Source organism: Diadema setosum, chromosome 17 (genome assembly GCF_964275005.1).
Source record: "Diadema setosum chromosome 17, eeDiaSeto1, whole genome shotgun sequence".
Taxonomy (NCBI): domain Eukaryota; kingdom Metazoa; phylum Echinodermata; class Echinoidea; order Diadematoida; family Diadematidae; genus Diadema; species Diadema setosum.
The window spans coordinates 19862218-19890071 of record NC_092701.1 but is presented as its reverse complement, the minus strand read 5'-3'; the positions used below and the strand labels follow the sequence as shown (position 1 = coordinate 19890071).

Sequence of the window (27854 nt, the reverse complement as noted above, 5' to 3'; positions counted from 1 at the left end):
GAGATGCTATGAATTAAAAAGACATATAAAAGTTGCTTGAACATTATGAATATTATTTCTTTCTTACCATCCACTCAGTATGTTGTGAGAGTTATTAGTTTTATTCTTGTTCTGAATCCACCCTGTACATGTTTCCTATATTTGCAATGGAATTTCAGAGCAGGGCATATATGTTATCCTCCGTTATCCAGATAATTCATATTTAAAGAGACATTAGACTGTTAAAGGGCTAACTTTTTTTTTTTCTAAATCATACCATCCCAAAGCTGATGTGGTCGATGGGTTGGTTTTTATGACACATCAATGCTTTAATAACACCTGACGAAAATAGTAGCAAAATATTCCGCTTTTCTAATTTACATATGCCCAGACAAACACCTTCCAAGCCGCTCTGGTGACCGACTCGCGGTACGGCTTTGTGCTCTTCAACTACCAAGAGGGCGACATGAATTGGGATCCGCAGACTCTCGCCAGCACAAACGTCATCATCGGCTACAACCTCGGCAATGGGCAGTACGTCAACACCCACCTGGACAGTCCATTTGTTGGGGTCAATGAGAGATTCAGGCCAGATCAGTGAGTGCTGTGTTCCTGCTTTCTATTTTTACGTCCACACCTTCACTCTTTGGTGACTTTTATGAATTTTCTTTTCAAGAGTCTTGAGGTGAAATGTGTATTCAAATACAATTCACTATTACTTTCTGTTGTTATTTAGTGAAATGTCAGCATTTCCTTACGTGTATATTGTGGACTCTAAAGTTTACATTTGTTTTTAATTTGTCCCAATTTTAGTTTTGCTGTTTACAAAGTAACAAAGAGAAACAGTATAATTTTTTTTTTTTCCTGAACTGTGTAGTTTTCTTTAAATTGATAATTTCCTGTTTCCCTTTAAGATTGTAAAAACATAAAGACATATTACTTTGGAAGTCAGAAAGAGAATATCAATTGTCTTGTCTGTGTGAAGAAAACTGATGTACTCTAATTCTCAGTTGCTTTTTGCATATATTGGTGGATCCCCTTGCTTCTATTGTACAATGTGGGGTGGTAGTTGTCATAGATTTTCACTTTTTTCTGCATTTATTCATCTGCATGAAGATTTATTTCATTAACTCTTGGACCTCATCTTTTGTAATTCTTCCATGATATCAACATGACGTGATATTAACACCACCCCCCCCCCCAAAAAAAAAAAAAAAAAGAAAATGAAAAGAAAAGAAAAGAAAATAGATACATTATTGGATGCAGGAATGCAGTAGAAGGATGTAACAGCAATAAGAATGTTTTCAGTGATGAGAGAACCCTCTGTCAATTTGATTTCAGGTCTCTGAATATATTTTTTTAGTGTATTATTCCTTTCTACTGAATTCAGTTCAATTCAATTCAATTTTATTTCCACAAATTGAATTGAATTGAAATTAATTGAATGAAATTGAATTGAATTGAATTGAATTGAATTGAATTGAATTTTTCAAGAAGAAGTCAATGTTTTTCTTGTAAATGTGGTTAATCTAACACATTTGACAAGACTTGTGTAAATCTCACACAAGCTTTGGGCTGCTGTGAAGGAAATATGTATGGAGCAATACTTGGACTAGTTCTATGAAAAAAAAAAAATAAAAGAAAGAAAATTGTAGGCCGTGTACAAGAGCCAGCAAACTTGACCCGCGTGCTTATTTTTGGTGTGTAGGTATGTGGGCAACACAGGTCTGAAAGGGCGCTGGATCTACCGCTTGGAGAGCAACACTGACACCACCATCAACCCGAAGCAGTATTGCCTGGACTGGTACAGGGGGGAGCCGGACCCCTCTATCTGGGACCGCTACCTCGGTACCTGCCCCTGCTCTTTTGGCCAGGGAGGGGAGGACGGCTCCTTCAGCTCCGGGCGTCGCAACAGCCGCCGGGTCACAGCTTCTTCGTCCGCAAGGCCCTTGGATGCTGAGCTTCTGAATCAGATTAATAGTCTGGACGGTATGTGTCGCATCAAGATCTCCTCAGCTTTCAGCAACAGAACAAAACAAATCAAAAAGAAAAAGAAAACAGAGTATGCTTGGAGAACTTTTGGGACAGATTTTATGCAAGGACTTGAATTGATCAAAAACATGATGCACTGCTGAATTGTACAATTATTTTCATTTTTTTAACGTGGCATATTAATGAAACTTGGAGATGTATGTACAGGAATGCTCTGCGTTGACATTCATGTCTGAGAACTCACAGTGTATGCAATAAAGAGACAAGTGTAATTCTTTATGTGGTATATCTGTGGGTCATGTGCAATCCTGCTGTATCTGAAGTTTAATTAACTCGCTATGTGTCATGTTAGCACGCCCGACTCAGTCGACGGCGTGCCAACTTCGCATATTCTGCTCAAAGGCACAAATCCGCCCAAATCGACCCATAAATCGCCAAATGACACAGTACAATGAAAGCATTTCTCGTGATTCCATTCTTATCACATGTAGCTTGCATTTTATGTGGTGATTGACTATCGAGTGGTGTTCCAAACTGGACTTGCGATTAAATTCTAAGTTTCTGTCAATGTTTTGTGTGCAAAAGTCATTTCTCTAAAATTAATGTAGCCACTGGTCATTTGAAAGAAAAACAAACAAAGGTTGGCATATTCTCTACAACGTTACTCATTACATGTCCAGGGTAACAAAAATCTGTAAAAGTTACATAGATTTGCCAAAAGCATGACTACAGCGTACATTGTTGTTTCAGAATAATGTGGCACACAGGGGGCTTACACCATGGCACATAAAGAGTTAAAAGCGTTGTTAACCTGTTGAAGGCTCTTTTATTATCATCACATTTTTTTTTTTAATTTGGGATAATGTTGGCCCCAACTTGACTATGCTAAAAACGTAGTAGCTGAAATAGCTGCCAGTACCCTGCTTGCTTTCAGGTGATAATGAGTATTTCTGACACACTGACATTTCTTATTTCATTATGAAATAGTGCAGTTACGTAGGTGTATACAGTTGTCTAAATATTACCCATGCAGCCCCACTTCTTATGCAGCAGTAAAGGTACTTTCTTATTAAAGCAACTGAAATGAACCACCGCAATCTGATAATTGAAACCATTGATTGCATCATTTTGTTGTACCCTTGTAGGCCAGCCGTTCTGTCTTCAGACCGCCGTGTCCCCCGCAATGGGGCGGGAATGAGGTGTTGCTACAATGGAGACCAGTCCCTCATCCCTGGCTATGGTGCTGGAGTCTTCACCAGTAGCTTTGAGGAGCGCTACCAGTTCATCTGGGGCGTGTCCTTCGACTTTGAGCTGTTCACAAACTGGTTTGGTATGCCACCTGTTACCTTCACACAGAATGTCGTCCTATTCAACCGATTTATTCCCCTTTAAATCTGTGTGATGCATATCATGAAGTAGAAATTTTGATCATGTCAGTACATTTCTCAATTTTCACTTAATTTCAGGCTTCTTTACAACATTTTTTTTTTCTTGGGGGGGGGGGGTTTGACACCCCCCTTTTGATAAAAAGTTTTTAGCAAAGCCCATGCACATTGATCCTCTCACATCAGCACAGAGGCATGTTATGTAGCTTGACAGCTTCTAAAGTTGGCTGAAATTGGGTATTAAAAGCTTAAGTCAGTTCCTGATTCTATAATCATCTGCTTTGTTGGACAGCATGCCATCAAAGCCAGTACAGGTTTGGTTTTGCCAATCTAGGAAAAATCATAAACACTCTGTATCTAAGTTTGACAACTATCCAATTCAGTGCAATAGTAAACTCGCACTCACACACACACACTCAATCAACCTACAGGGCAAAACAATAGTAACATTTTACCTTATATACATGACTGAAACGTTATGAGACTTTTATTTATCGTTTTAACAAATCCAGATGTTAACTTTGAGTTCATGAGAAGCAACAATGCTTGACTCAAACTTACTCTTTAGAGGTGAAAAAAAGAAAATGCTTCTGAAAAAATGTTGAAAGACACCAGACTTGATATTTCCTGTTGTTTTATTGAAATCACAATATTCAAAGAGCATCTTTCAATCGTTGCGATGTGCTATTTGCTCCCTGTGTCATGAAGTCAAGACATAATTTTTTTTTTTCATTCCTTTCTTGATCCTCACACAGTGTTTGACCTATCCCCTCGCTACTTCTGTTGCCAAGCGGCCAATGATGAGGCTTTCTGCAACCTCTATGTTGAGAAGCGACCCGCAGGAAGCTGCGATGGCTACCTTCCACCAAACTCAGGTACAGCTCCAGAAGCTGTCGTGGGGAAATAAATTAGTAGATCCAAGAAAGCATTGCTTGTCATTGTAAATTCATGATTTTATAGTATTTCTCTCATTTCACATCATATTGAACACAGACAGACATTTGAGACACTTGGTAAAATCAGTAAGGATTAGTTTTACAAGTAAAAGTCATTGGTAGCTGAGTACGGAGACAAACACTAGTGCAGTAATGTGGGCTCTGCATATAAATTTTGATATTCCGATTGATAAAGCATAATGATCAAGCATAATCTGTGTGTACAAGCAAAACCAAAGACTGAGAATTTTTACTTCAGGCCCATGTAGTGCATGCGAATTTGTACTGTTTTTTGTACCTGGTGCATCATAAATTCTGCTCAGAAATTTGTACAGTGGAATATAAGCCGAGTAGAATAAGGGAAATGTGTGTGTAAAAAAGATGTAGGTAGTGTAGATGTATAGATAGATACAGCTGTAGATAGATAGATAGATAGATAGATAGATAGATAGATAGATAGATAGAGTAGATAGATAAAAACTAGATAGACAGACAGACAGACAGACAGACAGACAGATAGATAGATTGATAGATAGATAGATAGATAGATAGATAGATAGATAGATAGATAGATATGAAAATGGACCTGTCATATCACAAATTCTTGCAGGTTGGATGTTGGGCGACCCCCACATCACCACTTTAGATGGCTACGATTACACCTTCAACGGCCTGGGAGAGTACACCCTGGTCACTGTTCCGGAGATAAACGGCACCGCCGAACTGTTCACACTCCAAGGTCGCACCATGCGGGCCCTGGATGTCGAGACGCAGCAACTGTCCAAGGCGACATTCTTCTCGGGTTTCGCCGCCCGGACTGTCAATTCAAGTCTCGTAAGTGGAACCCGTGTGACTGAGAGAGATCTAAGTGATAATTCTTCACGTCTGTCATTTTACAAAAAGGATGGAACGTGTTTGCTATGCCCATAAATACTTTGGGAAAAATAATGCTGTAGTTTTGAAGATAGTCAGTATGTTTCTTCCATATGGTTAACCAGCAAATTCCCATACATTGTAAATTGATGGACAATGAAACGTTGAGCAGAATGAGTGTCCCCAAAAGATATGTTAAGTATGAGGAGGATGTGTTAGGTAGGGACTTTTGTAACAAGCATTATCCTATGTTGAGTTTGATGAGTACTCACTGTCCTAAATTGTAATCAAAGGACAGCTTTCCCAACTCTTTGCAAATTTTATCCATTTGCATCCTTTTAATCAAGTGCTTGCAGTTGGGGTAGATACCCTACAGTTTTGATGTTTCTCATTCCTTTTTTCCATGTGTACAAGCTAGTTTCTTACTACGTGTATAACGCAACTTGGTCAATATTTGTATGACCTTTGGCACTCATTAATGCTTGTTTCATCCCCATGTGAATGAATTGGTCTACAGGTGGAGATGATACTCCTGGAGACAGGAACTGACTTTGATGTCTACGTAGATGGCGAGTTGTTCAACAAATCATCTCTTGCTTCTGGTAAGAATAGAAAATATTTGTGTTTACGTATTTATTTATTCTTTCATTTAATTTTTTTGCTTGTGGTTGCAAAAATGTTCTGAAATCTTTGTAAGCCTTACCATGAGTAGATGAATGAAAAGTATTGCCTTCTTTGTAAAGTAGAAAAGTTTTGATTTGTGTTGTCATGTTAGACATGTGTGTAATACAGTGTTTTGTAAATGGAAATAAAAAAAGTACCATGTGAGGAGGTCAGGGTTTAATTGTAGTCACAATTATTCATATGTATATATATATATATATATATATATATATATATATATATATATATATATATATATATATACACTTAGTATGTTTGTTTATGTGTGCAAATGTGTGGTTGTGTGTCTGTAGGAGAGAGAGATATGCGGTAGACAGGTAGAAAGTCAAGCAGTCAGACAGACATAAGTGAATAGAAATACAAGAGAGAAGAGATAATACTCTATATGCCAATTATTTTGCAGGGGTTTTATTTTTGCACAATTTTTCAAGTCAGGTACTATTTGCAAAGTTAACAACACTCAAACAAATATCAACTCTGATCTGGACATAAGTGCAATGTGCATGTGAACATTTTTCCATTCATTACCATACTCTTACAATTTCAGATTAACCACTGCAGAAATTGTCAGGAAGTCCAAATTCACCAAAAAAAAAGAAAAAAAGAAAAATGGAACACTACTTAATGATTTATATAGAAAGATACTAGCAGATGAAGAGACAATTGAATGCTGTCTAGTAATATTTTTGCCATTTCTGTATCAGGTCCATATGTTAGTGGGATGTTCTCACTTCAGCAGCGCTTGGATAACGGCACGATTCGCATCGTAGCGTACTGGCAAGAGAGTGGGATGTCCATCAACGTCGGTGTCATCGAGGGCTTTCTGGACATCGTGTTTTCGGCTCCCGAAAGCTTCAAGACGGGAGTCACCAGAGGGCTCTTTGGTATGAGATCATCTCTTTTAACCCGTTCCTTACAGGAACCTGGTATACCAGGTTCCCAAGATGAAGACAAGGGTGCCTGCTTTCTTGGCCTAAATTCATGTTTCTTTGTGTTAAAATGCCCAGAAAAGTGGGTTTAATAAAAAGCATTTGTTCTCCTTTTGTTTGAAAAATGGGTATTTCACAGTATTATTTACCTTTTTCCTGATCTAGTTTTCGCTTGTTCTGCTGTAAACTCGTACGATCATGTACATAGCGATCAAGGCTGAGATCAGTTAGATTTTTGTGTTCGCTTACCCCAGTCACCCCATTCAGGTGCCTGGTTTTGTGTAAAACAAAAGATTCTGTGAGCTCATCAGCACACGCTCTACTCATACCTCGCACCCAATCGATATTTGTATTGTTCACTGGCACGTATAGTTGACTGTGGAAAGGGGGATAGAATGTAACGCTTGACTGCCTTCACACGGGTGGATTACCAACCTGTCTGCCTCTCTGTCGACGGGCAAAAAGAATTTCGTTTAGGGGCATTAAAGGCGCTCAGAGAATTGCGGAAGGAACGGGTTAACGGATTGAGGACGGTTTGATTTCGCTACAGCACGCATTTCCCATAGACACTTGCCCGGGTATACTCGTCCTCAACGGGTTAATCTCTTCGATTTCAGGCTTGGGGAATGCATGCATTTATTTTGTTTGTTGTGTATTGGGGGGGGGGGGTTGTGGAGGGGGAGCAGAGGCAATGTGTAGTTTCTTTTCATTGTAACTTGTTCCAATTAATCTTTGCACCAGCTTTATTACTTTTCTGTAATTTTAGTTGAGGAGCATGATGCAACATAGTATTATTCAAGCTTATAAACTCTCTATCTATCTCTTTGGATTTGGAGAACATTTATCTTTTTGAAAGATGTTCTGTCAATTGAAAGAGAGTAAAGAAATGTCAATTTGGAACTGCAATTGTATACAAGTATATATATGCCATGATTAACAGAAATAGTTAAAAACTAAGAATGATTGTGACTGTATTTGGTGTGTAGCCATGTAATTTCGAATTTTACACACTGATGACTGTAATTCCTGAATGCTTTGACTTTGAAGAAGTATTAATTGATTAGTAAATTCTTGATATGTGTGCTTGACGCCATCACATAATTATGTTGTCATAGATGATGAGTGATCCACGTTTCTTGCTATCTCAGCTGATACTAGTAGTAATGATAAAATGGTTCAGGAAGGAGGCACATATTTAAGAAAAAAAAATCACATTTGTCTACATGTGAGCATAGTTCCATGTAGATGTGCATCAATACAATGTGATGTCAATTTCTGTCTGATAACCCCTTTTTCACAGGTGTTTGGGATGGAGACATTTCAAATGACTTTGTGAGAGCGGATGGATTGGTTCAGCCACCCACTGGGGCAGATGGCAATTACACCGATGCCGACTTATTTGAGTTTGGCGAAACATGTGAGTGTTATCATTTTTATACCCCCGCCAAACGAAGTTTGAAGGGGGTATATAGGAATCAGCGGACGGTGGGGCGGTCGGGCGGTCGGTCCGTTGCAAATCTTGCGTCGCGAACTACTTCCTCAGTTTTCAACCGATTCCCATAAAACTTGGCACAGATGTGTGCCTTGGGTTGTAGATGTGCAAGACATATTTTTTGACAGTACCCAAAAGTACGTTGCCATGGTAACGGCATATTATGGGCAAAAATGGGTACAAATCTTGCGTCGCGAACTCCTCCCACAGTTTTTGATCAATTTTTATGAAATTAGGTACAGATGTTCATCTGAATATGTTAATGTGCAAGACACATATTTCCGCAGTGGCAAAAAGTGTGTTGCCATGGTAACGGCATGTTATTGGTAAAAAATATAGGGCAAAATGCTTCATGGCAAAACTGCTTCATCAGTGTTCTTCCAATTCTCATGGAATTCATATTGAATGTTTGTCTTAGGATGTAGGTCAGCATGACACATTTCTTGACAGTGACAAAAAGTATGTTGCCATGGTAACAGCTCACATATTATGAGCCAAAAGATGGAAAATTTTGTGTTGCAAACTACTTCCTCAGTTTTTGCCCAATTTCCATGAAACTTGGTACAGATGTGTGCCTTTGGTTGTAGATGTGCAAGACGCATTTTTCGACAGTACCCGAAAGTACGTTGCCATGGTAACGGCATATTAATGGCAGAAGATCAAGGAAAGATCTTGCGGATTTAACTACTTCCTCAGTTTTTTGACCAAAGCTTATGAAATGTTGTTTTGACCAAAGCTTATGAAATGTTGTTTGGCGGGGGTATAACCAGTCGCTGTAGCGACATTTCTAGTTTTTAAAGATACTTTGGACGCGTAGCCAAAAATCCGGTTTACTAAACGTCCCTTGTGTGACCTACTCGTGGACATACTTGTAGATCGAAGGTAAAAAGTGCCCATGTCCAAACATTCAGACACAACTTTTAATGGCCTGTGTAATTTGATCATCAAAGACAAATAATGATATTAGAGTGAGTTTTTTTCTGCTTCTCAAAGCTTATTACTTTTGTAGCATCAAAAAACTAGAATATCTCATCTTTATGTGTAGATGTGACAGTAAAAAATATGACAGTATACATACATGTACATAAACCAGTGGCAGATCCAGACGGGTGCATCAAGCGCCCCCTTTATTTTTTGTTAAAACAGAAGAAATAAAAAGGGAAAAAAATGAGGGGTGGGGTGTGTGCATCCCCCTTAATTTTTTTTTTCTTTGTGGAATTCCTGGATCCACCTCTGCATAAACATGCATGGAACAAGGACTTACGCATTTGTGTACATATGGAGCATATAAGTACAAGTTGTACGTAATGTGTCAGTGACTTTTTATATGCAATACTTGCTGCCCTCTTTGCAGGCAGTACTATGCTGTACACATGTATGGTATCCTGTTTGGTCTCTTCAGCATACGCCAATATGTGTTACACACCAACATGATGCTTGGTTCATCTTTTATGATACGCATCATACATATTCATGCACAGTCATACTCCTTTATGGGTAGCCAGCCTGTGTTGATGCAGTGCATTAATGCGATACCGCTCTCACTGTTCCCTATTCCCAGGGCGCATCTCCGCCTCTGCATCTCTCTTCGACTACGGCCGCGGCAACCTGACCTGGGCGGCCTTCAACAACGCCTCCTTCACGCCGGTCTTCCTCGACGAGCTCATCGCCGAGACGGAGATGACGAACTCCACCCTCCTGGCGCTGGCCCGGGCCAGCTGCGGGGACAGCGAGGAATGCCTCTTCGACACGCTGGCGACCAAGGACCAGAACGTGGGCATCTCCACCAAACAGACGGAAGAGAACTTCATCATCAACAATGACATGCTCCGTGAGACATCTTTTAACCCATTTCATAACCCCTGGTGGCCTGTGTATTAACCCGTTGAGGACGAGTCCCGAGTATACTCGGGCAAGTGTCTATGGGAAATGCGTGTTGTAGCAAAATCAAACCGTCCTCAACGGGTTAAGTCTATGGGGATTTCAGAATTCAGTATGGAACAGGTTAATCCTTTCCCACCCCAACCCTCTGTTGTTCTCTTGCACACAAATCAGTTTGTGTCTGGCACCCCACTCATAAATCACAAGAATGACAATTTGCACTTTATTTTCTGGTTCCATGACATTTGCTCTCGTGACAATTGTCCCCATGAACTATCTACACACTAAGCCAAATGTGAATTCTACTTACAAGCATAACCCTAACCGTAATTCCAATCCTCGCATCAAAACTAAACCTTAAACCCTATCACAGCCCTAACCCTAATCCTAAGTCCGTGAAGAAAATAAGACTGGAGTGAATGTTGCAGGAGCAAATGTCGTGTCACCGATTTTTCCATATTGCTATAACTTTGGTTATCTCTTCCCTGAAGAGACAAGTATTTAGCTTGCGTACTACTCACTTAAAAATCTCCAAATTTTGGCCACCTTTCTTTCATGACCACCTTTCCATTAAGACCACCCTATTTGATTCCCTTCAGAGCATGCTATGTTTGATTATGGACCTGTCTGCAAAGAATTATTGTCTAATCGTTACAGACTTCTCCTCCGCCTCCCTTGAATGGTCTTTGTTCACAGCTTTCACTGTAGTACATGAAATGCATTGTCAGATCTATTCATGGCTGGGTATTTAACTACGTAATGTGAGCCATGTGCAGACCATTGATTTTTACAAGCTAATGTACATACATGGTGAGATTGTACCAGAGCATACTTTGTACATCTGAGTTTGTTTTAAAGGGAGAGTCCAGACGATTATCATAATCGCACATCATGTGGTACATGAATCGACAGCTCCGTGTATAGATTTGTGGAATTTATTGTGGTCCTTGAGCAGAGAAACCAATACTCTTTAAAAAGAAAATCACACTGAAAAAGGATGATGTCATAGGAGACTTGCATATTTTAAAAATGTAGTGATGTAATTCCCTTACAATACTGCTTACATTTCACCTTGGAAGAATTTATGCAAGCTTTCTCTTTGGTTCTACTATCTTGAGCCCCAACTCATGCAGTATTGTGGTGGAGTTGCCACGTCATCATCCTTGTTCACTGAGATTTGTTATAAAGTTTGAAAATATTCTCATTCCTCATCCCAATTACTATAAACTCTAAAACTCTGTACCCAGTAGAAGTTATTCATGGTTGTTCAAATGTAAAAGTCTGTAAATCATTTAGAGTTCTTCTTTAAGAAGGAAAGACTTCTACCTATTCTATCCATGCAAAGGTGAACAAGTGTTTGTTTGGTCTCTGCCATCCCCCCCCCCCCCCCACAGTAAACTTTCCACCAAACGTTACTGGCGTCCAGCCCACTCTAAACCTAGTCGTTGGGGACCAAGTCAACTTCACAGTGTCAGCAAGTGACCCAGAGGGCAGTGTTGTGACCTTTGACCTTCTGAATAGCATTGACGGTGCCATGATCAACGATTCTTGTAAGTTATCTTTTTTTTGCTTTTCTTATTTTTGCTCAATTTTTTTCTAACGAATCTGTTCTCTAAGAACAGGACATGTTATCACTAAATAAAAAAAGAATTTTTGGAGTAATGAATATGCACATAGGGCTGCCTGTGAGTCTTCCAAAAATATCTGTTTGATATGAAATACCTAATGCACATTGCTGATATATTACATATGCATGGTAACAGTCACAGATTTTAGCACCAACTATCAGGAAGGTGCTGCATTTGTTTGAAGCATTAATGATGATTACAAGTATCGTAAAATCAGGAGAATGCAGTGTTTCAGGTGTGATGAAAGCCATACATATTGGACATGGACATCACGTAGAATATATTCATATCTTATGAAGATGTCGCATTGCTCAACCATACATGAAAAAAAAAAAAAAAACAGATGAAAATTTCCTGTAGCATTGGCTCTGGTTACTGTAAAAACAGAAATATTTGCGGCATGAATTTTTAGTGAATTGCCCTTGGCATTCAATTCATGCACTGTAGACAAGAACTTATACCAGACAATGCCGTTTGTGTGCATTTTAATGTCACAAATCTTGGCTCTTTTGAAATTCGTGTATGTGAAAATTTCTGATTTTACAGTATGCAGGTCGAAAGAAAATGAATGATGTATAATGATATTCTTGATTGATGAAAGATGTGCACAGAACAAGTTGCCTAATTGAATGAGAAATAATACAATGGACTAAGATTTCATCTTTTACAATACTTTTTTTCCTTTGCGTGAATTGCACTACCATCATGACAAGCCTGATACGTCTTGAGGAAAGGAAATCATGCAATTGATACCGTTGTCATTGACATCAACACTTTCTCACAAAGAGTTGAAATATTATTATAACATGCATTGCCTGAGTGATGGCCAACTCTTCTGTGTATTTATGCCTGCCTTTTTTCTTTTCTTTTTTTTTAAACAGCTGGAGTCTTCGTGTGGACTCCCCAATCTACTGACCTGGTCAGCCTGGTCATCCGGGCATCTGACGGTCAGCTCTTCTCCCAGGTCCAGCCGGTGGTCAAGGTGTGTGACTGCCAGAACAACGGCACCTGTTCTTATGACCAGTACACACAGAACTCGGACATTGTCAACAACAGGTTTGCGGTGAGTGATTAATGCCAATGACTGATGGTCACAGTGAGCATATTATGATTGCAGAGATTTGAGCACATAGAGAAATCTTGTCAACACTTTAATACAAGTTACTCCGGTCATAACAAAGTTCTTTGGACAGGTAATTTTCTTTATTTATAACAAACAATAAAGTGTGTAAAGATGAATTATATAGACCTCTTGGGATAGATATTTTGGGACCTGAATTTTTCACTTTGTTGTCAGGAGAGTTTTGTTATAACTGTTCAGAAGAACGGGAGTGTGCTGCTAATGGTCTCACATGCAGTGTTAATGCAGTAGTGGCTGAGAAGATGTTATTGAAAAGTGAAATCTTTGGTCAGGGTTATCCACATGAAAAACTTGATTTGTGAAGGTTGATTTATGTTATGTTTTTGATCGTTACCTGGATAATCTTTTTTTCTCCAGTAACTGTCAAAGATGAACAAACATGTGTATCAAGAACCACAAGATGCTTGAAAACCTCATGAAAGCATCAGTTTAATGTGCCCGCATGGCGTGGATAAGATTACTCCATATTAGGTACATGGAGTGTGTGCACAAGTGTGTGCATATTCATGCCTGTACAAACAATACATAAGACACACACGCACACACATACACACACACACACACACACATACACATACATAAACCACACTGCCAGATATTGCCACAAGCATTGTAGACGTACTTCATGGAGTTTTTATGACTGACTCAAAACCATCACAGGGCAGTGTGATGGAATTGTGCGTACATGGGACAAAAAAAATAAATAAATGAAGAATTTCAAATTGGTGTGGCCCCCTAAAACAAACAAATAGTTTTGTTTTCTTACTGTAATATGCTATGTTATGATCTGAGAGCAGATTTTGAGCAGAGATACAGTATGAGCTTGTCGTCTTTATCTTTTAACTCTGACAGGTCGTTGTGTGCGAGTGTTCTCCAGCATGGGGAGGAGACTTCTGCGAGCAGGACTTCGATGCCTGCGCCGATAATCCCTGCTTCCCTGGTATCACTTGCATCGACAACATAGCGCCGGGCACCGGCAACCAGTGTGGGACCGGGGAGTGCCCCGACGGACTGGTCGGCAATGGATTCAAATGTGCAGGTAGGTGATATAGATAATGGTTCAATAGCAGTCTTGACACTTATTGTGCCTTTTCATCACAAGTAACATCGTAAGCTGGTTAACTAGGCAGTGAGTAAAATATTTTTTAAAAACTCCTACAAACTGTATTGGCCTCAAGATGGGTGTAATGCGACCACATCATTATTGCAATTTGAATTGATTAGAATTGATTTCATTTCCCTCAGCAACAAAAAAAAAGCATCTTTGTTACAGATTTTTGAAACAAAATGATATGCGAAAGAAAAAGAAAACAAAAGGCAGTATTCGTTTTATGAACTATGTGATATATCATACTCAGCTCCTTAGGTTGTGTTACTCAGCTCCTTAGGTTGTGTTACTCAGCTCCTTAGGTTGTGTTCCATACCTGACCTGTTTTGTATCAGCTTCTGATTGTATTATGTTGACAATTATGTTTACATTCTTAAATAATGTGTTAAGTGTTTGACATACATGTAGGAAGTCTTGTCTGCATGACTTTTGTATTGACATCCATTTCTCCATTCAGGAGATCATGAAGTTTATCAGAAAATGTCACTGAAATTGGCACTATCTATCACCAGCTTCAAGCTGTATGCTTTTTCAACTGGAAGTACAACACATATTCTCTTCCTCCGTTTCTACTTTATTTCCCCTGACAAAAAGACTTTGACGAGTGTGTCGAATGGGCCAATCGTTCGGAAGCGGACGGCGGACCAGCCTGCCAGCAGATTTGCACCAACTTGCTCTACTCCTACGAGTGCGGCTGCTTCGATGGGTTTTCCCTGCTCCCAGACATGAGATCCTGTTTGGGTGAGGAAAGACATGAACAGTCGCTTTTTTTCTTTTTCTTTTCTTTTTTACACACAATATTTGTCTGTGACTGGTTCATCAATCAAGAATATGCCATTATTAAAAATGTACCAGCATGTTTAGTATCCAGTCACCAAGAGTACATTATCTTATTAAGTTGCTTGCATCTAGCATACATGTACTTCACATCACTTTCCTCAACTCTTTCCTCTTTCATGTGAGGTTGGCATAAGCCATGAAAGATATGTACGTAAATATGTCATCAGTTGTGTTGGAGAAATCCTGACATTGCTTAAAATGATAAACTCTGGCAAATACTCTTTGTTGAAGGGACAATTCCAGACCAATTTAGAATTAGTCTGAAAAGAAATGTAGATTTCTTTTAAAACACAACAGTGGAAATTTGATCAAATTCGGACAAAAATTAAAGGAAGTTATGAAATTGTGAAGCTAAGATACTTTTCACGAAACAGTTCTTGAACAGGCAGTATGAATGTGCCAGTGAGTGAGTTTATGATGTCATTGCTTTACACCTTGCCATATATTCTTTGTTGTTTCCAAAATGAAAGTTGCTAAAACTTTTCTCTCGGAAAGTGATAACACTTTCTTCACTTTTTCACAAAATTGTCTTTAACAAGTCCCAATTAGCGAATAATCATCTTCACAAAATACAGAGCGTGCAGAGTAATCTTGATACGCTGAAACTGATGTGAGCTCAAATATTGCGTGACCATGCAATAATAGCACAGCAAACGATTTCGCCTTGTGCATGCAGATGTCGATGAGTGTGACATTGAAACTGACCGGTGCGACACCAACGCAGACTGCGCCAATACTCTGGGATCGTACACCTGCACTTGCAGGACTGGCTACGTGGGAAATGGTTTCGTGTGTGACGGTGAGTAGAGTCGGGGAGCATGACGCTTGAATCTGATGATGTTGAAATGGCAGAGAACAAATAAAAAAAGTGCATTCACACAATGACTTGAAGCTGTCGGCCAGTAAGTTTTTTTTTCTCCCACCCCCACCCTACCTTTCTGTTTGTCTTCCATGAGTTCAGAGGAGTTGAATAGCCGTGTTGGTGTTGATTATGTGAAAGGTGATTTTGATATTGTAATGTCTCAAAAAGTCAAGAGAAGATGCACATTATAGGGTTTTTCTTTTTATAGAAAATATATTCATGGAGATCTGATGGTAAAATGTGTCAAGTTTAATCAAAACAAAGAAATACATCTGCTAGTGAATGTGTGCAAGTTTCAAATTTTATCTCTAAAGCCTATTTGTGTATGAATCCCTGAATATGAATGTGTAACTTTTTACAAATATGATTTTCAGCTTTGATATTGGGCCATGTGTTTTAGCATTTTTTTTTCTTAAATTCTAGAAAATAGTAACATTCACTGTCGACATTCCACAAAAGAGCCAATCTGGTTCTTTTAACTTATGGCTGACATTTGAATATCTGTTGAATATGATATTGATATGTGTAGATTGATATGTTAGTGACAAGTAAGTACTAGTACTTTGGAGAAAAATGTGAGTACCATGTTGTTGTTTTTTTTTACCCATTATGTGTGATTGTATTTCACCTCATGGCCCTTTCCACTCCATTAGAAATTAATGAATGTCTGGAGCAAGTTTGTGACCCGAACGCTGACTGCACAAACATTCCTGGATCTTTCATATGCAATTGCATTGCTGGCTACGAGGGTGATGGCCTTGTGTGCTCCGGTAAGTGATACAGGGTGGTAAGAATTCTTTCTGTTGTGCCTCTCATAATCTCTAAGAGGAGCAATCTTGCTGAAATTCATCTAATACTTAAGTTTGCTGTCTTATGTTTTCAGTTTTATGCACATGTCTTATATGGGGTTTAGATTTGCTTTTCTTTTCTGTTTTTTGTTTTTCTGCACTGAAGGAACAAAGCATATCCATTTTGTGACATTTATGCTTTACATGTATATATAATGGAATATTAATATTAGGAACATTCTCTTGAATCGAAGAGAAATGGACAATGAAGATCAATTCAACAACTATTTCAGCTTATGATGTGATATGTCATGTTAAAATCAAGTAGTGACAACCAGTTGAACTTGTGAGAAAACATACATGTTTGACTTCTATCTTCAGAAGTGATGAGTAACAGGACTGTGTATTGCTTTAATAGATAGTAAAAGGAAACACAGAAGAGTGTTAAAGGGGCATAGTCCCAGTAGTGTAGATGGCGCTGTTGATGATACTGCCGATCACCGTTAGCACTGATACGAAGATTACTGAAGTTTAGCTGTCATCAAGAGTAAAGCGCGTAGGTGTTGCTACGGAAAGTAACGTTGCCTTTGTTGTCTTCTCTGTGCAGTCTGTAGTAATGCCAGGGTGCGTGCATATGTGCTTGTTATTATGACATCACAAAAGAAGTTTGCTAAAGCTGTCACCCCCCTCAGCCGACTCATGAGCCGAACTGTGATCCGACCACTGACTACAGTGAATCTGACTTCTTCGGACTCGGGAAAGTGGGCCAAAGCGTAAGCGCTAAAGAGGAGTCAATAGCATAGGTCTCTATAGGAAACTTGCGCCGTGCGCCCGCGTACGCATTTGACTAAAACACTGGGACCATGCACCTTTAAGTATCATGTAAGATCAGAGGAAGAATACATACTTTCAGAACAACCTGGAAAACAAACTTTGCATTCTTGATGTGTAGCAGTGGTTATGCATTAGCTGTATCTCCATTCAGCCACAGATTGCTGGGATAACTTTCAAGAATTTTGTTGATCTGTCCTCTAAGATATCGACGAGTGCGCCCGCAATGTAGACAACTGCGACCCCAATGCCGTCTGCACCAACACCCTGGGTTCGTTCGTCTGCGTCTGTGCAGCGGGCTACGCTGGGGACGGCGTGACGTGCGAGAACGTCAACGAGTGTTTGCTGGGCACGGACCAGTGCCACACAAGAGCTACGTGTGAGGATACGGATGGGAGCTATGTGTGTGCCTGCGCTAGCGGCCTGGCAGGAGACGGAATCACCTGTGAAGGTGAGTTGCATATCGTCGCTGGGGCGACAAGACCTCGTATCTACAAAATGTCAAATGTTCAGGAGAGCACAAAAACATGGCAGCCAAAGCACTTTATCAAATGGGATAGCCTTTCCTTTTTTTTCCCCCCTTTTTGTTTAGGTATTGATAGCTGGAATTTGGATAGGACATCACTTACCTGATTATCTGACCATTAATCCAAAAAAGTCATTTTCACCAAAATTTCAGATACAAGGACTTGTCTCCCTGGTGACGATATGTACCTTGCACATGTACAATACGCTGGGTATCATGGAGGGACTTTGCTTGCCAAAGGTCGTTCTGCTAAGTTTTCCTTGTATTTCTGAATTATATCAGAGAAATTCTAGTTCAAAAGCTATATCATGGAAAAATTATGACAGAATGGTTGAAGTGCTGCATTGAATTTGCACATATTGCATCCATGATAGTAATTTACCTGTGAAATTTTGATTGTCTACTCTTCAGTGTTTTCTATGAAAAATCAAATGTTATGCTTTGAAAAGTCTTTGCGTGCAACGTTCACCCACTTGACTCTCTCAAAAGCTTGCCAACTTTGCATGTTTTGCTCAACCGCACGACCATGCCCAAACTGATTCGTTTTGTTTGAATATTGGCCATTCACTAGACGGCTTTGTCAGAAAGTTTACATCACAGCAAAGCTTACAATTCTCTCCACAATTTTGCTGGACTATGTTTCCAGCATAAATGCTTCTATAAAATGTTACATGGCGATGAAAATCGGAATGTTTTCCTAAAGCGCTCGTGCCTTGCAGTCTCAGAATACGCAGTTAGGCGCACAGGATTTATTCCTTGGCACTCAAAGAGTTGAAGTCAAGAATTTTAATTATCTCCTGATTCATTGCTTGACAGATGTCGATGAATGCGCCACCGGCGATAACTTGTGTCCGGCTGAATCCAGCACCTGCTTCAACCTCCAGGGCTCCTACGAGTGCCGCTGCGTGGCTGGATACACGGGCAGTGGATTCACCTGTGAAGGTATGAGGAATATGTTGCATATTTAGTTTTCCCAGAAGATGTGATACCTTGTCATGCATTGTTTATGATCTTGTCAACAAAAAAACAATTTCACCACAAAATTGTCATTTTGTGATGAAAGAGACCATGCTACACTTGGCCCCCCATACTTAATCTATAAGCTTATCCTTGGAAGTTAAGGCTCACTGTCTGAACGTTGCTATTGTGATGCTCGTACTTATGAATATGGGAGGCATGCAGATATGAACACAGCTTGTTATTCTTTGCATTTAAAACAAAATGTAAGTACCGTAAGAAGGAAACATTTTGGCACAATAGATTTTTGTGTGCATGTGTGCCAGGCCGGTTTCAGTGAACACTAATTTCTTTTTTTTTATTCCACAGATGCGTTGTTTTGTTGTTGTTTTTTGTTGGAGATCTATATCTCTTTTCCTTGTACAAAAGTGATCCAATTTTTACGCTATCATGTACTTCAGCTTAGTAGTGCATGAAAATTTAAAGCCACTAAAATAAGAGCAAATATTCTTGCATAAACACTTATGTATTTGTTCAAAGGAACCATGTAATTCAACCTTTGAACACTTTCCCCTCTTTTCCCCACTTTTGTGAGTGCTACCAACTTGATATTATGTAACATTTTCTCTCTCTTTTTTTATCTCTCTCCCTCTCTTCGAACTATTGCAGATGTGAATGAGTGTCGGTCCAACGTGTCTGTGTGCTCGGTGAATGCCCTGTGTCAGAACACAGCAGGTTCCTTCAGCTGCCAGTGCAAGGCTGGCTATGCAGGGGATGGCGTCACTTGCATCGGTGAGCGACCTTTGTGGGGATGGTCTGAAAATGTCAATTTCTGTCATATGAGACCTTTTAAGAGTTTGGAGCTACGATGTTTAGTCTGGATGGTGACTACACATCAGGATTTATGATACTGGCAGTTCTTAATCAAAAGTCTGGCATTTTTTACTGCATCCTATGATTTTTGTGTAATATTTTTCGGTGCTTTTGGCACACATTCAACACCTAACAATTTGAAGAATTCCCAAGAGTTCCTTTGTAAAGACTTCTGACGTCAGTCCTTATGTTTTATGCTTAAAAAGAGTAAATTCTGTTAAAAGTGTAAACTCTGTAAAGATATTAAAGAGGAAAATGTCCATATTTGTCGGCGTGATTCAGACTTTGCAACTGATTGACAAATTGCCCTGCATCGACGTAAATAAGCACTGAATTGATCAGTGTTTTAGTAGTAGCCATGATAAAGAATCATTGGCGTAATCATGATAAAAAAATCATGGGCGTACATATCCCGCTCGAGTATGTACGCCCATGATTTTTTATCATGGCTACTACTAAAACACAGATCAATTCAGTGCTTATTTACGTCGATGCAGGGCAATTTGTCAATCAGTTGCAATGAAAGCATCTCGACGGAAGAATTTAATGAATTTGAATGATTCAGACTTTTCGTACAAATTCTTGCACGTCTCCAGACATCGATGAGTGTGCTACTGGACAGAGTGACTGTAACACAACCTACGGGATCTGCAGCAACACGCAGGGCTCTTACACTTGCAGCTGTCTGTCTGGCTTCTCTGGGGATGGGAGAGACTGCGCAGGTATTCACTTCAAGTCAACTTCGTTTTATTTTTATAAATCTCATAATGGCTCACATTTATACAGCCGAAAATGATATAAGCACAAATTATCACAAACAGACGAATAAACTACATACATACAAACATATGATATTTATGATGTGGTAATGGTCAATGTAAAATCAGGCGGTACAGCTGAATTAGAGAAATGCAGGTGTGACAGGATCTACATGAAAGCAATCTTGTTTAACTTTATGCCTTCAATATTCAGGTGTTCTGAAACAAGGAGAGGGAATTGAATACTTTCAATCGAACTGAAAGATATACCAAATTTTAGAGAAAAAAAAAAGGATTTGTGAACCACTGTGACCTTGTTTTCATCTGCTTCTAGTATGTATCTATAGAACAATTCATCCAATTCTCTGATATCTCTGTCATAAAATTTAACATCTTTGTTTTGCATACCTTGAGCAAACCTCCACATAATTCTGAATGATCTGTATACTATTCTTTCTGAAATATCATACATGGTCTATATTGAAAATGTATGTAGGTTGCAACATATATTAGCATGCTCAGTGGACACACTTAAAGTTTGCTGCTTGCTTGAAAAATGTCCTCCTTGTAGCTTTAGCTAGCTTTAGCTTACGAAATCGCTTGAAGGAATCTTTACCACTAATAACAGAAACTTCCGATTTTACTTTGCTGTGTCAAACAGTTATCCTTCCTAAATGACTGATTTGTGTCTCATCAGTTCTTTGATTCTTGTCAGAATAGCTTGAATGGCTCTAGCCACAGTTTTGTACTTGAAAGTTGTCACAAGTATGAAAATATGTTTTTCCTTTAATGACATGGACTATTACATACTTTCCTCCTTGATTAGATATTGATGAGTGCACTACAGACATGGACGACTGCCAACAGAATTGTCGAAACATTCCGGGTAGCTTTGAGTGCTTCTGCAACAGTGGATACAGAATTGATACCGCCAACCCTAACATGTGTCTTGGTAAGTGCCATTCCCTTTGCAGTTCTTGTTGTGGTCATTTGAAAGAACAAGGGGAATGATACCCGACGCTCGGATATCTGTTGTATCTTATTTATTGAGATCTTCCTCTTACAGACCTTCTCTCACCATACCTTGTAAGTTCTAAAAAAAAATGTAATATAAAGCATCTCACACACACCCATACACCCACAATAAAAAAAAAAAAGAATCTAGTTTAGGAAATTAAAGTTTGATTTGAAATGACCAGGATTGAAGAGGAAATATATCAATGCCAAAAGTATTTTATGGGTCTAATTAAGTTATGGAATGTTTTCCAAGTACTTCAGGGCAAACAGATTTTGCAGCATCACACATTCCCTATAGACCCCCCGCAGGAGAAAAAAAAAAAGGAGAAAGATCATTATGAAGTAGTTCTGAAGAGTTAAGAAAATAATTTTTGCCTTGTGGCATATGAATTTTCTGCAGATGACAAGCATTTTGCTAAATATGTTTGCCAATTATAGAGTTTGCCAAATTGCTCCCACGACCATCTTTTGGGCAAATTGTTGAAACAATCCCACACCCCCCCCCCCCCCTGCTTCTAGCCAACTTTGTGACGAGTTCAATCTCTATGTCCTACCTTTGTGTAGATGAGGATGAGTGTGCCCTTGGTATCAGCGGATGCCCACAGCAATGCAACAACACAACCCCCGAGCAGAACCCAGACGGATTTGTCTGCTTCTGCTACGAGGGTTTCATCGAGAACGCCGATGGAGTGTGTGTCCGTAAGTTATATTCCCAGTACAGCTCATGTCATTTGTGTTGTTAAATCTTTCAGTTTTGCTGAACACCTAAACAAAGCAGAAACAATACACCTTCACTTGTGATGGGCAAATCCTAGATATCTAAAAAGGTGGTTAGGGAACTGCAGTTTCTGGAATTTACATTTGACTTTGAATTTCCTCAAAAGAAATCATTGCTAGAACTATTGATTTCAGCTGAGTTTTTCTCATGAATTTTGCTTTCATGTTATGTATTGTAGACTTAACCCATTGAGGACGGACCAATTTTGCTTCAACATGTATTTCCCATAGACACTTGCCTGTACTCGGGACTCCTCCTCAGAGGGTTAAAAGAGATTATCATGACCAATATATAATCTGAAAATGTCTTACTGTAAACTCCACTTTGAATTTAAACATGGAGGAGACATGTACAATGTATGATTGTAAAAGCTCTGATCAGATTTGATATATTAAGTGACCTGTGCTTGAAGCTTTGATTGCCCTGATATCTCAGTGTGCTGACTCCAATTTTGTAACCTCTCACAGCGGAAACCACCTGTGTCACTACAGTCTGTAACAACGCAGACTGCATCAATCTGAACGGGATGGAGATGTGTGTCTGTAGCTCTGGCTACCGCCTCAATGCCTCCGACATCACTACCTGCATTGGTAAGCTGGATTTCATGTCGTTCAGTCCTTAAAATCATTTACCAAATCTTTCAGTTTTCTTCAGTTTGATGTTCGACAATCTCTTTCAATATTTAGGCTGAGATTTAATGATATTTGTGATGATACCAAATTACTGTTAAGTCCAAAAGACTCAAAGGGGCTCTTTGGTATGGTGGATAAGACTCATGACGTTCAAACTGATGTCCACAGTCCAAGTCCTGCTTTGGTGCTTTCATCCTTAGACAAGATATTTTTAACCCATAGATATCCCTCTTGACCCAGATGCAAAAGTGGCTATAGTTTAATTGTGAAGAATATGACAGTTTTCTTCTTAAAAAAGTGAAAGAAGATGCCACTAATACATTATTCCATTTCTTGTTTCAAATGAACTTCCAATGTCTACTGTTGTCATGTCAGTCAAAATATTACAGTTGAACAGATGTTCAACATGGAAACAAATATCTGACCATTGTCCCTGTCTTAATATGTTCTCCAGATATTGATGAGTGTACTGATGTGGAGTTCCCTGATATGTGTGACCAGAACTGTACCAACACCATCGGTGGTTACAACTGCTCCTGTAACTCGGGCTACTCCCTCAATAGTGATGGCAGGACGTGCAGTGGTTAGTCATCTGCTCTATTCCTGAAATCTTCTTCCTTTTCTTTTCTTCTTTTGTCTTCAGATATGTGCATGTTGACAGGGCTACAATGTTTTGTATGAGCAGTGCTCGTTATGTAGAGGTGTGTTCTAATCACACTGTTGTAGCGTTGATAATTAATTGTTAGCTTGCTAATTCTATACAATTAAGAGTTGTTCATTCTATCTGTATGGTGATGATGATGATGATGCCAAGGGTGAGTATCATCTTCATCATAATTGTTATAAAAAGCATTATCATTATCATCACCATTATCATTGAAAGAAAGGTATCATTCAGAGGGGTGAAGGTTCAGGTGCAAGTTTCTTCACTTTGTCTCCCTCTAGAAATTAAATTTGTAAAGATCGCAGTTGCTGATTACGATCTTAACAGATTTAATTTGTAGAGGGAGACAAAGTGAAGAAACTCGCACCTGAATCAATATCATTGTTGTGATTGATATTTCTCTTTGTCATACTTGTGTCTTGTCATAATTTTTGTCACTCTTTGTCTTGTGATTTCGACTATTTCATGTGTAATCACGATAGAGGTAGAGTACGAAGTAAGTGGTACAATGTTTCAGTCATTTTTGCCGTCTCACATTGCTACAATTGTATCCAAGAAAAACCGCAGAATTTAACGATTCCAGGAAGAAGATGGATTTTTAAAGTCCAAATAACTTTTTGGAGTAACTTGTTAGCCGGATGAGAGCTAGTCCCACATTGAGTCTTCTAGGCAGGACTTGATGTAAGATGGGGGGCTAATTGACAAAATCAGATGGCCTCCAAGAAATTGAATGTTGGGGAGAAATGAAAGTTAATGGCTGTTTCACTAACCTTGTCACACATGCAGACATCAATGAGTGTCTTGACGGGAGCAATACTTGTGACGCTGTGTCGGAGGTCTGCATGAACAACGACGGTTCTTTCTCCTGCATGTGTCGGACGGGCTTTGTGCAGAACGGATCGGTCTGTCAAGGTACGATGGTACACAAAATTCAGTAAAGCTGTATAATGTATTTAATGTGCATCACAGGTGCAGCTGTAGTACGGTATATGGCTTTGATGACATACGGTATATTGTGTTTGTTTCCATTGCTGATCACATGCTGTATGCAGACCTCCCAACCATACTAAATTTGGAGGGAAAAAAATCTTGAATTTTGACCATTCCCAGCTCTTGTTTCAACACGAATATCCTATTTTTCTTGATAATTTTTCTGCGGACTCCTATGGGAACTGCTCTTTCTTTCTTACTTTTGAGCCTAATCATTCTATTTTTCAGTCAGAAAGGTTGGGAGGTCTGTGTATGGTGTCCCTAAATCATACAACACACAATCTTTCTGACAGTGGTGCATTTGAGAAATTTGTTAATATATGCATTACAGCACCCCTAACTTTTACTACAATTTCCACATGTAAACATGGGCCACAAATTCATCCCAAAATTCATCCCAATTTTATGTATTTGCATTTACTCAAATTTCTTATGCTCTCCTCTCTCTCTCTCTCTTTCTGTCTCTCTGTCTCTCTCCCTCTTCCTCTCCCCATTTGTTTTGGTTTTTGTTTTTCATCTTATGTAGATGTGAACGAATGTGCAACTCAAAGCATGTGTGGCGCGAACGCTGTGTGCACAAACACAGCAGGTAGCTACATGTGCGCATGCCAGGCCGGTTTTGATGGGGACGGTCTCACCTGTTTCGGTAAGAATTCACTCCAAGTTTCTCTTCGTTTCTCCCTCTTTATTTACTGTACTCACTTAACAGCATGTATTGTGATGAGTGTAACTACAAAAGTTTATTTTATTTAATTTTATTTTCATTTTATTTTATTCAGTCTTACTCCAACAGGGTAGTTTCCACCATTACTTCACTTACAAATGCATCATTTTTCCCGCTGCAAGCCAGTCCCACAGGAAACTCATGTACTCTACCTCAAAGCATAGGCATAGAGCTGTCAATATCATTTATTCTGAATAGGGGCTCTGAAATGCCCATTTTTCTCTTTATAACCAAGTATCAACATGGAGCATAAATATTGTGTGTAGACAATGGTAATGTGTCACAAATACAAAATGTGATCTATTTCAACATTTCAACATTACAGGCTTTTTTTTTTCCAGCAATTGATGTTGCAATGCAAAGTAGATATTTGTGATGGACATAATGCTTTTTTGTATGTTTAGTGAAAATTTGGCTCTGCATAAACTTATAACCATGCATTCATCTCAAATTGTTCATTCCGTAGATTGAAAAAGGAAATAGAAGAATATACATACATGTATAGGTGCATACATGAATATCACAAATAGGAAATTTAGGTGTGTTTTAATTGTTTGTTTTAGCTGTTTTTGTGATTTCATTTCATTAAAAAGTGAAATTTTTGATAACTTGCAATATCTTGGAATTAGTATGTTTGCCATGGCTGGTCCATTGTTTACATTTTCTCTGTATCCACGGTCGTTTCCATAGGTACTGTGATGACAAGTTATATCTTGTATATTTGCATTGAATTGGCTATAAAGGTTGTGACTATACTTTGCAACATTTTTTTCACTGCTTCATTGTTAAAAGTTTTGTTTTGGTTTGTTGGTTTCTTTTTTTGATGCGTCTAGATGTGGATGAATGCTCGAATGGAAATGACTGCCATGAAAACGCCCTCTGCACCAACACAGTGGGCTCATACAATTGCTCGTGCTTGAGCGGTTACCAAGGCAACGGGACTTTCTGTGAGAGTAAGTAACAGAGGATGTTTACGAGGATGCTCACACGGAGCAGTAATGCTGAACTTATGATATGCTGAAAGTTGTTTTGAAATTAAACAATAAAAAAAAAGAAAACTCTTGGCCTATTTTTTATGTAGAACAAAATCACATTTGCTCTTTGCGCAGTACAGAATCTTCTCAGAAAATGCACCATCCAGTTTAAGTGTCTTATTTGTTTTATAGATCTTTTCACTTGGTCATAGAGTGATACAGAGAATATGCACCAGCATCAAATAAAGCAAAATGATGCAGATTATATTGGGGCATAATACATTTAAAGTCATTCCACAAGGACATCTGAATAACTCATATTTATGTACAGTAATTTTTTTCTCTAATTCAGCCACATGTTGGACAGCTTTAGCATCACTTAAATCGAAGCAAATGTGACACAGAATATAATGGGGGATAGAGTCATTCTACAGGGAAATTTGAATAGCTCATATTTATGTACAGTAATTTATTCTGTGATTCAAGCATCTGTTGGACAGTGTTCATTATTTCCTTAGTGTTTAGTGGAAGTGTAACACCTGTTTTTTTTATCGTGTTCTGTCTCTCCAGACATCAATGAGTGCGTCAACGACACGGTGTGTACACCTCCAGCCTTCTGTGTCGACACCCAGGGGAGCTTCAGGTGTGACTGCCCCAGCGGCTACAATTCAATAGGGACGTCGTGTACAGGTAAGTCAGGGAAAAGGGCAGCATATTAAGCTCTCTCCATACCTGAAAGCTAGGTTTGAGCACCGTGTGGTTGTGTCATCCAGAATGTCCAGAATCAATGAAATATATATACAGAACAACTAGATGGTTATTTTTGTCCTGCAGGTGCTGCTGTCCATATATAAAGGTTGTCTATATTCATTTTTTTTTTTCAAGTTTGAAATGAATTAGCAAGCTCATGAAATTTCTTCTTGTGCTTTGTTCCAGATTTGTCATTACAATGTTGGCTATTGGCCGGAAAAAAAAGAAGAAGGTATAAGCAGTGCTAATTCAAATAAATGATTAAGTGATAAGGAGTAACCATACTCTTTTTTTTTTCTGAAGAAGTTCCATGCCATAGTGCCACAATTTATAAAAACTGCTGATTTGATCAAAACTGGAGACAAAAACAAATAAACGCTATTTATATTCTAGATACTTGTTCGTGCAAGATAACAAAAAAAAAATTTGTAGTGACTGGATTTAGTTTCCTCATTGGTCTGTGATAAGTCTAAGTATGCTACTTTTTTTATTATTGATTCTGATTTGCATAATTTTTCTGCACTATTATTCTAACTAGTAGTTCCAGGCAGCCAAATTTGCTGCTGGTAGTCCGTCCTGTGTAGGTCAAAGGTCACTCCCAATGTTATCCTTGTCTTTCCCCCAGACATCAATGAGTGTACCCTGTCTCTGAATGACACCATGAGGCATGATTGTGATACCAACGCTCTGTGTACCAACCAGCCCGGCAACTACAGTTGTGCCTGTTTGACGGGCTATGCAGGCGATGGATTCCAGTGCCAAGGTACAAGAAAAATTGTTCCCCTTTTTCCCCCTGTGAATGGTCAGTGTCGATCCATGTTGTAGGGAAAAGATATGCAGTAAACTATTATGTCTTTCTCGCT

General features: G+C 39.0%; 1 protein-coding gene across 1 annotated transcript in view; it reads left to right on the top strand.

The window, feature by feature from the left end:
- The window catches only part of LOC140241233 (uncharacterized), a 55551-nt gene that overhangs the window by 15304 nt on the left and 12393 nt on the right, over positions 1 to 27854 (top strand). Inside the window, 29 exon segments of the mRNA XM_072320987.1 lie at positions 371 to 576; positions 1688 to 1968; positions 3117 to 3149; positions 3152 to 3301; positions 4112 to 4231; positions 4902 to 5125; positions 5682 to 5766; positions 6553 to 6732; positions 8078 to 8194; positions 9831 to 10100; positions 11545 to 11700; positions 12660 to 12841; positions 13772 to 13958; positions 14622 to 14768; positions 15544 to 15666; positions 16383 to 16499; positions 17554 to 17799; positions 18691 to 18816; positions 19501 to 19623; positions 20301 to 20426; positions 21289 to 21414; positions 22044 to 22178; positions 22725 to 22847; positions 23344 to 23472; positions 24340 to 24465; positions 25070 to 25189; positions 26101 to 26220; positions 26812 to 26931; positions 27617 to 27754. Of these exon segments, the coding sequence (XP_072177088.1) occupies positions 371 to 576; positions 1688 to 1968; positions 3117 to 3149; positions 3152 to 3301; positions 4112 to 4231; positions 4902 to 5125; positions 5682 to 5766; positions 6553 to 6732; positions 8078 to 8194; positions 9831 to 10100; positions 11545 to 11700; positions 12660 to 12841; positions 13772 to 13958; positions 14622 to 14768; positions 15544 to 15666; positions 16383 to 16499; positions 17554 to 17799; positions 18691 to 18816; positions 19501 to 19623; positions 20301 to 20426; positions 21289 to 21414; positions 22044 to 22178; positions 22725 to 22847; positions 23344 to 23472; positions 24340 to 24465; positions 25070 to 25189; positions 26101 to 26220; positions 26812 to 26931; positions 27617 to 27754 (4336 nt within the window).